Here is a 13,979-nt window from a genome sequence, read left to right on the forward strand (position 1 = left end):
CAGCAGCAGGATGCTGGTAGGCAGCTGCTACCCATGCCAGGCCTTCCAGACCTGCCACTCGCCCGGAGCACACCTCAGGGAGGGATCAGCACACCTGGAGACAGTTGGGATCTGGAGCCTGAGCTAACTTTTACCCTCCTGATAGAGTCAGTGCTGCAGACAGAGCACGCTGGCTCTGTATGCTTTACATGAGTTTATTTTTCCAGGGTCACCCACCCATCCTCAAGAGCTACTAATGGGCTGTCAGCCTTTCCAGGGTTGCTAATAAGAAAGAGTGCTCCCCACATTTCTCAATGGAGATAATTAGTATTATTTGCAAGATAAACAGCTCGTAGTAATCAAGGTAATGAGAAGAACCTTGTGTTTATTCAAAACCAGGCGCTAGGTAGAGTAACACTGTTTAGACACAAAGTTAAAAAGAATCTATGAACATTTTCACTTAAGCCATATCTATGTGAAATTTAAAGACCAGTGATTATATACATTGTTCCAGAAGCAAATTCACATTATTATTGCACATTTTTAATTAACTGGTAGTCAAAATACATTCCCTTTTGTTCTGTTGTCATTCTAAACATGCTGAACTATCCAATATGATGATGATAAGACTGATGTTAAAACTTTAAATCAAGACCTTAAAAGGTTGGATTGGAGTTTCAACTTAATTCCCTTTCCTCTTTTTGGAAATTTTTCCTTAAAATAAGAAGCAAGAAAGTTTAGAGCTTAGATTTGCTTAACACATTTATACCTCCTGAATAGTGAAATGTATGTTACTTTCTGGTCTAGTGCTGTGGCCTTGGAGTTAAAAATAATGATTTTATGTCAACTTTATACCCTTAACCAAATTCATTGCAATCATAGTGCCTTAATATCCTTATTGAGTGGATTAAATTGCTTCTAGGAAATACCTGAACTTCAGTGCAGAATATTGGTGGCGTTCTTCAGAAGCTGAGTGTCTGTGGCTAAGTCTTGAAAAATGTGTTTATTTTCCTGGAAATGTTTTTACTGATAAGAGGTTTGTTGGACTTCCTAGAATATGAAGGAAATTTTAATAATCTATAAAATGAAGAACTGATATGTATGTGCATGCTATAATAATTTTTTTTCCCAGAATTTTGTTTTCTGAGACGGGATAAGAATTGGTAGCTGAACATATGCACTCCTGACACAGTCCCAAGAGTTCTTGTGAAAAATAGCTCTTCTGGACAGTGTTAGGTATAGGTACCTAGAACGTCTTTAAAAATCATTCAGGAAAAGGACAGGTCGAGGAAATTAGAGATTCCCACTCAGATGCAAGGTAGGAAACAGCAAATGGATACAGACATAACAAACACCCATTTTTGTTCTTTATTGCTTCTAGGCTCAGAAAATATTTCTAGAGTTCTTCTCCACAAAGAAGCGGTTCCAGGGTTCCCTTTAGAAATAGTTGTAGCCAAAGACAATGAATTCCTGCTGTTTCAAGCCTTCTTCCTTTGGAGGACTTTAAGGTATTTCTTTAATTCCTCAGCTGATTCAATACAAGATGAGATGGAATTTCAGGGTGATCCTGTAAGCAGTACTTGATTGAATTTCCTCTTGCCAAATCCATCTTTGCGCAAGTGTTTTCCCATTCTCCTAAATAAGGAGATCCAAGAGCATTTCTCGCCTCTGAAAGAGGCCCACTAAAGACCTCTCTGCCCAACCAATTTAAAGGAACACCATTTTATTTGCTTCACACAACAGGCAGATGCATTAATGTCTCCAAAAGTCTTAGTCTTTGTTCAACTGATACCCTCCAAGGACACGGCATCACCGTCATCCTTCTAGAAAGGCATCTGCTCTCTGGCATTTCATGTCAGTATTTTACCCCCATGGTTGGATGGCATCATTGACTCAGTGGACATGAGTTTAAGCAAACTCAGAGAGATGGTGAAGAGCAGGGAAGCCTGGCGTGCTGCAGTCTGTGGGGTCGCAAAGAGTCGGACAGGACTGAGTGACTAAACAACAACAACGACCATCTAAGAGCACAGAAAGATAGGATTTAAATAAGAATCATCTGGTCTTCAGGGCACACCCCATCCAGATACTTTCCATATTCAGAGCACTGTTTCATAGACTAAAGAAAGAGTGTTGTATGCTTAGTCACGCAATTGTGTCTCACTCTTTGCAACCCCATGGACTGCAGCCCTCCAGGTTCCTCTGTCCATGGGGATTCCCCAGGCAAGAATACTGGAGTGGGTAGCCTATCCCTTCTCCAGGATATCGAACAGGGATTGAACCAGGGTCTCCTGCATTGCAGGCGGATTCTTTACCCACTGAGCTACCCGGGAAATAACAATTCCCAATACACAAGTTTCAGATGCTCTAACAAGCCCAACAGATGTTTCCTCAAGCTCCTTTGTTTACTTGGATTAGAAACAATCATACCATGATAACATGATTCTAGATTCTTCAAACTTACCTCTTCCCCCACCAAGAACTTCCTCGTATCAAAACTATATAGAAAGTCTAACCAGCTCTTGGTTATCTCTAAGGACTGTACATGTTTCAGATGTTGATTTGAAATACTCTAGTTCAGGATGGTATCAAATATGTCTCACTTCAGAGTTCATTATGCAGAATAAGAAATTGGGTTTCAGTAGCTTCGTAGCACTTCATTCTCAAAACACTAACCCTGATGTTAGTAATAAGACCAGTTCTGAGATTACATATTACTATACTGGACTGAAAGCAGACTCAGATTCATTTATGATAATGTCAGCGTTCTGCTGGACAATTTGTAGTTACATGTTTCTATTGTAATATTGTTCTTATGGAATTCTGAAATAGAGATGGCCTCTCGTGGTGGGAAACAGCACTAGATTGCTGAGAGAATGCTGAAAGGGACTAGATCGTAATGTTTGAATTTAGATAAAATGTTAGGAGACAGCTAGTTACCTGTACGTATCTAATGAAAGAGTTAGTCGCTCGGTCATGTTCAACTCTTTGCGATCCCCTGCACTGTAGCCTGTCAGGCTCCTCTGTCCATGGAATTCTCCAGGCAAGAATACTGGAATGGTTAGCCATTGTCTTCTCCAGGGCATCTTCCCGACCTAGGGATTGAACCCCAGTCTCCCGCATTGCAGGTAAATTCTTTACCATTTGAGCCACCAGGGAACCAGGCGTGTGTGTGTGTGTGTGTGTTACAAATCAGCAGTTACTCCAGTGACAAAGGACAGCAGCAGTAAGTACCCCAAAAACGTGCGCCTCCACCCTCATAAGGTTTTAATATTTGTTCCACTTTGTATTTGAAAACAAAAACAGTAATTATTTGTTTAATGTAATAAAATGAAATGACTAGTGTTAAACGCTTCTTAAAAATAATTTAGACATCTGTCTTTATGTAACATATCACAGTGAGTATTGTGTTCAGCCTGATCTGTTGAGGGGCAGTTGAATAGTTTTAGAGTAAATAAGTTCTGTTGAATAAGCGGTTTTGTTGAGTTTTTCTGTTTTAATAGTAAATGTTGAGGGAGTCAGAATTTGAGAGTTCTGTGCTTCACAGCTTTTTCCTTCTGATGAACATCACTGATGAATGGGGAAATATTAATTTTAGAGGCACAAAGTTGTGTTTTGCTTCTTTACATTCTGCCACATTGTCAAAACCTGGAAGACACTCAGTGGACTTATTTTGCCTAAAATATTTACAGTGCAACATTGTTGAACCAGCACCTACTTAAATAGCCCTTCTATGCCTTGTTTTTTTTGTTTTTCCCATTTGGTAAACTGAGCTGAAGTTGTTATCCTGAATGTTATAGGGAGGCATGTTGAATGTATTTCCTGTACTGGAGAAATGTGTGCTTGATATACACCTGAGACCTGACTACCTAGCAGATACAGCCATTGGATAAAGTGTGGGAGTGTTTGAGTCAGTGTTGTGGTTCTGATCCTCAATGCCGTGGGTTTTTGTTTTTTGGTTTTTTTTCTTTTACTTTCTAGCCACAGATCACAGTCCTCATCTCATCCATTAGTCAGGACATGTACCAAGAATAAGACGCACATCACCAATGATACGCATGTACGTCACCATTTTTCTTAACAAATCCCTGAAACTCATTGAAAGTAGAATCCCATACTGCCCAGGGATTATTCTGTATTTCCAGTGTCAGTGTCATCTGCCCAGGCATATATTTTTCCATCATACACTTTCTGAAGGCAGAAGTTTCTCATAAACTTAAATATCAGTACAGAATACAAGCTTTGGGTCTGTGTGGATGTGCCCAAGACATTTCTTTACCCATAAGCCATTCACTAGACAAAGAGTTAGAAGCCACCCCTGATTCTTAACTCTCTGGAATGTAGACCTAACTCCTCTTTCGATGGGATTATCTGTGATATGGTTTACTCAGATGTGATCCTGGTCCCCTGCTCTACCTTATATTTGTGGTTAGGATAATTTTGACAAAACCTCAGCAGTCTTATGGCTAAAGGCTGATATAGAGTTATCTTGGATGGTTAGGAAGAGTAGTGATAAAGGAAAGCCTGTAGGTTTAAAAACTGAAGACGTGGGACTTCCCTGGTGGTCCAGTGGTTAAGAAATCTGTGTTCCTCGTGCAGGGGCACAGGTTCAATCCCTAGTCATGGAACTAAGTTCACCACATGCCAAGAGGGGCGACATAGCTAGATAGAGCAACTGGTCAACAACGTTTACAGTAAATTTTAAGACAAGAGAGGAAAGCAATACTACTGTATTTAATCCACTAATTCTTAAAACTTGCCTGAAAATTAAACCACTTTTTGATATTTATATTTATATGTCAAAACAGATACTTTAAGTCATTGAAGACAATTCAAAAATTTACAGCAGCGGAAATTAGATAAAAATTTCAGAGAGATGTTCTTCAACTGTGCTGTAATAAAAATAGAGAATGTGCTATACCGTCTTCATATGTTTTTTTGCTGGGAGAATGCTGATGAAAGCATCTCTTTAATAAAGTCCTAGTTGCTTACCACCTATGAAGAGTTGAATCACTGGCCTCTTTTAGCAGATGGATAAAAACGTAGAACTCTTGATCTTAGCAGTGGCAGCTAAAACACTTATTTTTGGTCTCTCTTCCGTGGTAACTGGAGATGAAACTTGAGAAGACAGTGTGGACTAATGGATAGACTGTTGGACAGGAGGTCAGGAACCTCTGTTCTGTTCTATTCACAGCCTGCTACTGGGTTGCTATGTAAACTTAGATAAGCCACTTACCCTCTCTGCACCTCATATTTTCCATTTGTGAAAACATAGGTTAGAGACATTCTGTATTTAGCACTTCCCAAAGATATTGTGAAAACTAGCTTACTCTGAAGAAGTTCATAGCATCTTTGGGTTGAAAAGAGGCCACGTAAATATGTCATTGTCCCTGTTCCCTTGGACGGCACTCCTGCTATGGACTGAGTTTGTATAAGCTGTCCACTATCAGTCACTGCCAAACAGGTACCCTTGTAAGGTGCTTTGTATCTCACAGAAGCTGAGCGTGTGACCCTACAGCCGGAACACCTGGATTTGAATCTGGATCCACCACTTACTAACTCCATGACCTTGGGCAAGTCAGGATGCTAGATTTCCTCATCAGTTAAAATAGCGATAATGGTAACATCCGTCTCATTGGACTGTGATCTAAAATGCGAAAGCATTTATGAAGAGCACCTTGGACATCATGAGGATATGTAATACACTGTATATATAAGTGTGAGATTACTGTTACCACCCAGAGCAATTCTTCATTATTAACACAGCAGGGAAAGTCAAGATCGCCTCTGGCCTTGGTTTTTTCTGTGCATCTCATCCCAGGATGGTTGCTCTCTCTTCCTCCGGAATGTGTGTGTCTCACTCCCACTCCCATAAGCCCTGGGCCCTGAGTATAAGCTCCCATAGCTGATGTTATCTGCTCTGTCATCTATAATAATTGAGAGTGTGTCACATAACAGATCAAAGAAATCCAGATGTTTTAAAGTCTCAGAAACATCTCTGATTTAGTAACTTGAAAAAAAAAAAAAAACCTCAAATAGATATCAGAAGTATTGCAAAATGGAGAGCAAGATAATTGACTCGCTGTGTCCTGATTATTATTTTTAAAAACTCAGAAAACATCAGGAGGAGATAGAAGAAGTTTAAATTCATTTTAACCTTTCTTGCCTGCTTTCTATAGAAGGTACCCAATGTATAAATTGCTCAAACATAAAGAACTAGAGGGTCGGATTTTCAAAAATCTAAATAAAAATATTTCTTTTTCAGGGGTTAACAACATTATGAAGGTATAAAAGTTTAGGATCTGATGAAAATTATTGATTAGGTTTTTTTCTTATAACGTATCATAGTATGGGATTTCAAAGATTGAATAACATTTAAGAGGTAATCATATGTTTCATTGATTTTTTTTTTCTCTCTCTCTCTGTTATTAGAACCAACCTACATCACAATTGATCCACCTGCATGTGGGGAGTTATCAGACTGTACCCTGACAGAGAAGGGCTGCATTTATGGTTTCAAACTCGATCACAATGGTTGTCGAACCTGTCAGTGCAAGAACAGTGAGTACATGGAACACTGTGTTTTTTCAGAGCCTAATATGATATTGTCAAAGCACATTATGTGATTGAATATCCTTTTCATTCCTGTTCATGTCATTGCCTTAGCAACCTGAAAGAGGGGAAAAAAGTGTACTTAATGTAAACACACAGTCAGTTGCAGAAAAAGAGCTGCCCTTTATTCTGCTTTTCGCCTTCATTTCATTATACATCAGGATACTCCTTATTGTCCAGCTGCTTCGTAGGTGCAGCCTTGGGAACTCTGGGGCACATGATTCCAAACACTCCGGACGCTCTCAGTACCACCCTTGTCTGGGTCATCCAGTGACAGGGAGGTCACTCACACAGAAGTGTCACATTCCACACGTGGACACCATAATCTTTAGAGTGCGCTCCCCTTTGTTGACCCCAATTCTTCTCCATGTAGATTCCAATCATGTCTCCACCATGATCTCTGAAATTAGATAGGGTATATTGCATTTCTTCCTGAAGGAAAAAAAAAATTGCCCTTCATGTTTAAAACGATTTTGAATTCCTGTAAATCTTCTACCAGAATAAACATTTTTAGTTGTTCTCCAGGTGACACAGTTTCTAGAATTCTGTTGGGTCTTTCCATCTTTTGATACACTTAAAAATATGTCATGGTTTTTTGTTTTTGTTTTTTTCTTAAGGAAGTTCTACTGGACAGTGCTAACTAAAACAACCTGAAATCATTTATAGTGGCTCCATAATATCTTATTGCTATATATCATTATAGTATCATGATTACTTAAGTATTCCTATATCACTATATTTCTTTTTTTTTTTTTTAGGATTTGTTTGTTTTTTACTTTTTATTTTTTTATTTTTACTTTATTTTCCTTTACAATACTGTATTTGTTTTGCCCTGCATTGACATGAATCCACCACGGGTATACATGAGTTCCCAATCCTGAACCCCCCTCCCACCTCCCACCCCATATCATCTCTCCGGATCATCCCCGTGCACCAGCCCCAAGCCTCCTGTATCCTGTATTGAACATAGACTGGTGATTCGTTTCTTACCTGATAGTGTACATATTTCAATGCCATTCTCCCAAATCATCCCACCCTCTCCCTCTCCCACAGGGTCCAAAAGTCCGTTCTATACATCTGTGTCTCTTTTGCAGTCTCGCATACAGGGTTATCATTACCATCTTTCTAAATTCCATGTATATGTGTTAGTATACTGTATTGGTGTTTTTCTCTCTGGCTTACTTCACTCTGTATAATCGGCTCCAGTTCAATGTATGGCCTGGAAACAAGCAGAATACTCCAGAATTCGGTCTGATCACTGCCCTGCTATTGTGTGGCCTAAGTGGTTGTTAGCTCTTTGGGTTATACGCTATCAGCTAACACTGAGTTTATAAGGATCTGGAACCAGTTGGTGCTTTTTGCATTAGCTGCTATTAGGTGGTTCTCATCTGTTCTGTACTTGGATATTTGATTTTTTTTTTTTTAATGAGACAAATGCAGGGTTGGATTGAACAAGAAATTACCCTGAGCATTTTCAACCATTTATGAGCTAGTTGGGATATTTGTGAATCTTGATGATATGACCTCATACTTTATCTGTGTCTCTCAGTTCAGTTTAGTTCAGTCGCTCAGTCGTGTCCAACTCTTGGCAACCCCATGAATTGCAGCACGCCAGGCCTCCCTGTTCATCACCATCTCCCGGAGTTCACTCAGACTCAAGTCCATCGAGTCCGTGATGCCATCTGTGTCTCTCAGTTTATATTAAATGAGCATAACTTACATGTCCTCATCTAAATCACTGCCCTAAAATAAATTCATTCTATTTGCAACATTTCTTTGCTAGAAACCCTACTTTAAACATGACGAAGTTGGTAGAGTATGGATTGTTTTTCACAAACCTATACTGCTTTGTGGCTCAGCTGGTAAAGAATCCACCTGCAATGCGGGAGACCTGGGTTTGATCCCTGGGTTGGGAAGATACCCTGGAGAAGGGAACGGCTACCCACTCCAGTATTCTGGCCAGGAGAATTCCTTGGACTGTATAGTCCATGGGGTTGCAAAGAGTTGGACTGAGCGACTTTCACTTTCACCATACTGCCTCCTGGTAGTCATTGGTTTCTTTCCTAAATGTCTCAAAGTCCCATGTTTAAACATTCATTCTGCAGAATTTTCAGTTGTCAATGTCAAGCTTAGTTTCTGTAGCATTAGAATCCTTTGTCCCTTTTGTATCGACATTTGGCCTCTTTTAGTTTTCTGAAATCTCTTTCTTTTCTCTCTGATGTCTCCAAATATGGTCTGCTGCTGCTAAGTCGCTTTAGTCGTGTCCGACTCTGCAATCCCATAGACGGCAACCCATCAGACTCCGCCGTCCCTGGGATTCTCCAGGCAAGAACACCGGAGTGGGTTGCCATTTCCTTCTCCAATGCATGAAGTGAAAAGTGAAAGTGAAGTTGCTCAGTCATGCCTGACTCTTAGCGACCCCATGGACTGCAGCCTACCAGGCTCCTCCGTCCATGGGATTTTCCAGGCAAGAGTACTGGAGTGGGGTTGCCATTGCCTTCTCCCCAAATATGGACAGTGCTTCTATAATCAGCGAGTTCTCTGTGAGCCTCTAGGTATAATTACCCTAGGCACAGAGAGTTGGAATCAATTAATGTAGAGAGATGATCACCTTCTGATTTATCAGTTTTCTTGGACTCTGTATTCCTCTTCTCGTTAATTGTTCAACACTTTTTTTGGTAAGGATATTTTTGATGAAGACAGATACTCAGTAGAAGTTGCATAATTCAGTTTTCTCAGTTGCTTGTTACCATCATACTGTCTGCCAGATGGAGTTATGCTGCAAGGGAGATTATCAGACTACCGTGATGATGGTGGTTCCTACCTTTAAGTTTCCCATAAGCCTCCACCAGTCAGGGACTGTCTGCCTTCCTACACTTGTTTCTGTTCAGAGGAGGGCAGGTCCCTGTTATACACCTGTCTGCCTTTTATATCTCCCTTTGGAAGGCCAGGTTCACTAGGCAGCTGCTTTGGCAGCAGTATCTGTTGGCTTAAATGGTCAGCTTGGGTTTTTTCACCCCAAGATAATTGGTGATTGTATCACAAAGAGTTTGTATTTTAATCCTTCTCTTGTATCTCTTGAGCTATACAGCCATTTTGATCATGGGAGCATACCTAATATTTTTCCCTGAACTTTTTGAAGTCTAAAAATTTATGTATCATTGTGCCTAATCACCCCACCCACAGTCTTCACCTGGGCTTTGGTGTTGTGAACTTGTGGCCACATGGACACACTTTCATAAGAACCCAGCCGATTCACAGTGAGCCCTTTGCAAGTTAAATCCAAAGAAGCAATTTCCCTCAGTTGTCAGTGGAGCCAGTCAAAAACATCTGACTGGCTTTTGCAAGTTGAGACTATCAGGAGAATTCTGCTCTGCCTGGCTTGGTCAGAGGAACAGCCCTGTGCCTTCATTTCATTAACACATAGGAGGAAATAAGTACAGGAGACCGTTGCATTTTGTGCCAACTGGAATTGGTCATTTTGTCTGTATCAAACAAGCAGAAGTACACGGAAGGTACATGACAAAGCCATACAGCCTTCCTGCTGTCATCCCCTGCCAGTAGCAATCTTGACACCTTTTGATAGGTGAGTCACATTAAACCAAACTGCTACATCCTCGGTTGTCAGATTCTTGTGATTGTATGGACTCAGCTCCCCACCAAGCCTCTGGCATCAGACTGACTTGTCTCTGGGTGATTGGGTAGATTGGTTTATTTCCCAGAGCCTCTATATCTGCATCTATAAAGGGCAGGTAATAATACCAAATTAATGGGTTATTTTAAGGACAACTAATTAATGAATGCAAAGCCAGATTTAGTACCTGACATACGGTAATTGTTTACTCTGCACAATAGCTGTTTTACGTCTGAGTCAGCTGGAGCTGGCTGACTGGAAAGCCCCCAGCTTCCCCTCCTCTGTTCCGACGCCAGCCTGCCTCAGGTTCTGCCTGTCCTCTGAGGGCACACGTGCAAACAGCTTTCCTTTCGCCTTTTCATTTAACCCTCAAATATTCTGTCTCTTTCACCTGGCTTTAGAAAAGTGAAAGTCCCTTGTACTGAAGGATGGCTAAATATGTTCTTTTGCCCATTGCAGCTACATGTTAAGTATGGGTCTCTCCTTTACATTATTTTTCTGCATCCCACTGAAGTCTGTTTCACTTGCATTGGTCCTAACCATCTATACGCAAGTTTTCCCTGAGGAGTTAGGCTATATGTATAGACCACTGGGGTCAAGATTTCTTTCTTAAAATTAAGACCAGCACCAAAGGACTGTTTCTCCTCTGTGGCTGGTTTGTTGTTTGCTGGTTTATTCTTTCATTCATCTAGCATTTATTGAGTGCCTACTATATGCCAAACACTAGGAGTATGAAAAAGATAAAAATGGCCCTTATCCCTGGTATTGGTAATGTGTTGGTAATACTGTTTATACGATATTAGGTTGTAATGCTATTACATTATAGTCAAGGATATCATAGATAGTCACTGAAGATTGAAATCAAAACCCAGTAGAAACACGTCCTTAAAAAGAACATGGAGGGACTTCCTGGTGGTCCAGTGAACCTTCCAATGCAAGGGGTTGCAGGTTCAATCCCTGGTCAGGGAGCTGAGATCCCAAATGCCTCAGGGTCAAAAAATGAAAAGATAAAACAGAAGCAATATTGTAACAAAGTCAATAAGGACTTCAAAAATGGTTCACATCAAAAAAAAAAAAATCTTTAAAAATAACCTGAAAGGTATATGACAAAGAATGATTTTATTTGAACATATTGTAACTTTGCTTTTTTAACCTGTAACAAATAACGTTTCTTATAACTCTGTCAAGCAAAGTAATGCATCAAGGGCATACAGACAATTTAAACTGTCCCTGACTCATTTTTTCAAAGACATATTTAGAATAAAGAAAAGAAACATGGTGGAAAATGTTTAAGAATGCTCACTAGAAAGAGAAGTCAAAATCAAAATCATTTGGATAAGCTACTAAAAATAACTTTACTGATACCAAGCTGTTAGTAGCATTAGTTTAACTAAAATGTTTGCCGTCATATATTATGCACTTCCACTTACTATAGGTACTGTATATAGTAAATGACATCTATATGAATTAAATGGTGTCGATCTTTTAGCATCTTATTTACATTTTAAAATCAAGCGGATTTCATCAAATTATTTGTAACTTCTCTTCCAGTTTTCAACATTCTGTAATTCTAGGGATTAATAATGCTTTTAGCTAGAAACTAATGCAGGCATAGGAAACTAATGGTAGCAGGAAGAGAAAAAGCTTTCATAGTTTTCATGAAATATATATCTGAAGCAAGCATCTAAAGAAGCTTGCAGCATCAAACGCACAGAGGCAGGCTCCTGTTTTCATGTCATTGTTACTCTGAACAAACACTTACCAAGGGCAAAATTGGGATCACTGTTTGCAGGGTTACACTTCTTTATTTAACAGCCTGGGGAACTTTGTCTGCGGTATCCGTAGCTGCTCACAGACGGGTGGGAACTGCCAGAGCCCCAGCGCGTGAAGTCCTGCGGAGCACAGCGCAGCTCTAGGGGCGCCGTCACACTGTTCTGTATGCAGCCCCCATCATGCTCCCTTAAAGCAAAGTACAAACCGTGCTCCCCACAGCTGGGGCCACGTTGTGCCCCTGGGAGCAAAAGCATCTTTTTTTCTCCCAAATAAAGTTTACTGCATAGCTGCTGTCAACCAGCCATATCATACAGGCTCTGTAGTTTGCCATTGTTTATCACTTCTCTTCAATGGGACTTTTCCCCTCTGGATTGGAAGGCATTTTTGGATCACAATGAAGTCATACCATTGAAAAATTATAAAGGCTTCCCTGGTGGCTCAGACAGTAAAAGCATCCGCCTACAATGTGGGAGGACCCTGGGTTCAATCGCTGGGTCAGGAAGATCCCCTGGAGAAGGAAACGGCAACCCACTCCAGTACTCTTGCCTGGAAAATTCCATGGATGGAGGAGCCTGGTGGGCTATAGTCCATGGGGTCACAAAGAGTCAGACATGACTGAGCAACTTCACTTTCACCATTCTTTCTACTGAAGCTTTTGAAACAAACCTATAAACCCTACCCATCTATAAATAAGGTATTTCTAATGTATCTGTTCTACTCTTCTTGTAAAATGTTTGCCTTAAAGTTATACTTCTCTGAAGAAAAGTTCATAATTGATACATAGATCTAGGAATACTTTGAGATCTTTAATGTTCCCTATTTCTTTTTTTTTTTTTTTTCTATTTCCAAGTTAGATGATATTTGGAGACATTTAGCAAGTTCCAGTATCATTGAAGTTTTTTTATACTAAGTTTTTTCATCCCATTATTTTCTATGAGCATGTCAGTCTTGATGAGAGTGGAGGAGTAAATAGCAAGAATTTTGATGGGTTTATTCCCTTAGCAAGTACTTGAGTGCTCACTCCATGCTGAACGCCATGATAGCACCTGGACTATAAATGGGTCCCTGCTTTAGAGCTCCTTTCTTCTGGGGAGGGAAATGAGATAGCAGGCTGATGAGCTGTCCCAAGTCAGGGCACCACAGTGGCAACCTGCTCAAGAAGTCACAGCCAGTCTGAAGACAACGAATGTCCTGTATTTTTGTTTAAACTTAGCAGCCTTTGCTTGAAGTTCCCTTCTACTACAAAGCTGAGGTAAAGACAAACTTAGTTTCTTTCAAAATTTTTAAGCTTAGTGATGCAACAGCTTTTAAGGATGAAAGCCCATTCTACTGAGTTGGCCAGAAAGTGTGTTCAGGTCTTTCCGGTTAAACCTGAACAAATATTTTGGCCAACCCAATAAATTTAAGATCTATGGGAAAACTCCTTGTCCTTTCAGGATCACCAGAAAAATGAAAGCACAGAGGTGCTCAGGCTCAGAGTTTCATGGAATTCAGTCCCCAGGGATGTTCTCAGGGTGTTTCTAATTCATGGATTTCCCAACATAATGTACTTGATGTCAAGACTTAAAATTTCTGCAATTAAAAAAAAAATGAATTCACAACTTAGATCTTGGTGTCAGAGAAAGAAGTGTAGCTCTGAAAGTCTTCTCCCTCCTTCATCATCCCTATAATAATGGAGAAGCAATGATGACCTTTCAAGTCATATAATTATAAAATTTTAAATGAGCCATTTAGAATGTTGCTTTTAAGGATGCAAATTAGTAATCAGTTGCTTCACTGTGTGATACAGACCCATGAGGTTACATTAAATATGTGTAATGAAAGGTTTATGATGATGACAAACTAGAAAATTATACCATAAGTCACATTATCCTTTTTAAAAGATAGCATATTAAATATCAAGTGTTGCCAGCTAAGATTCACAAAAGATGCTATCTTAAAATATTTATGTAAAACATGAACCCATTTCACCTATTTAATTGTA

At 39.9% G+C, this 13,979-nt stretch overlaps 1 protein-coding gene across 1 annotated transcript in view; it reads left to right on the plus strand.

Annotated features, from left to right (window-relative positions):
- CRIM1 (cysteine rich transmembrane BMP regulator 1) overlaps positions 1–13,979 on the plus strand; it is a 210,651-nt gene that overhangs the window by 144,948 nt on the left and 51,724 nt on the right. The window contains exon 8 of the mRNA XM_018055113.1: positions 6,409–6,537. Coding sequence (XP_017910602.1) covers positions 6,409–6,537 — 129 coding nt within the window. The remainder of the gene's footprint in view (positions 1–6,408; positions 6,538–13,979) is intronic.

This window comes from Capra hircus, chromosome 11, assembly GCF_001704415.2.
Source record: "Capra hircus breed San Clemente chromosome 11, ASM170441v1, whole genome shotgun sequence".
NCBI classification, from domain to species: domain Eukaryota; kingdom Metazoa; phylum Chordata; class Mammalia; order Artiodactyla; family Bovidae; genus Capra; species Capra hircus.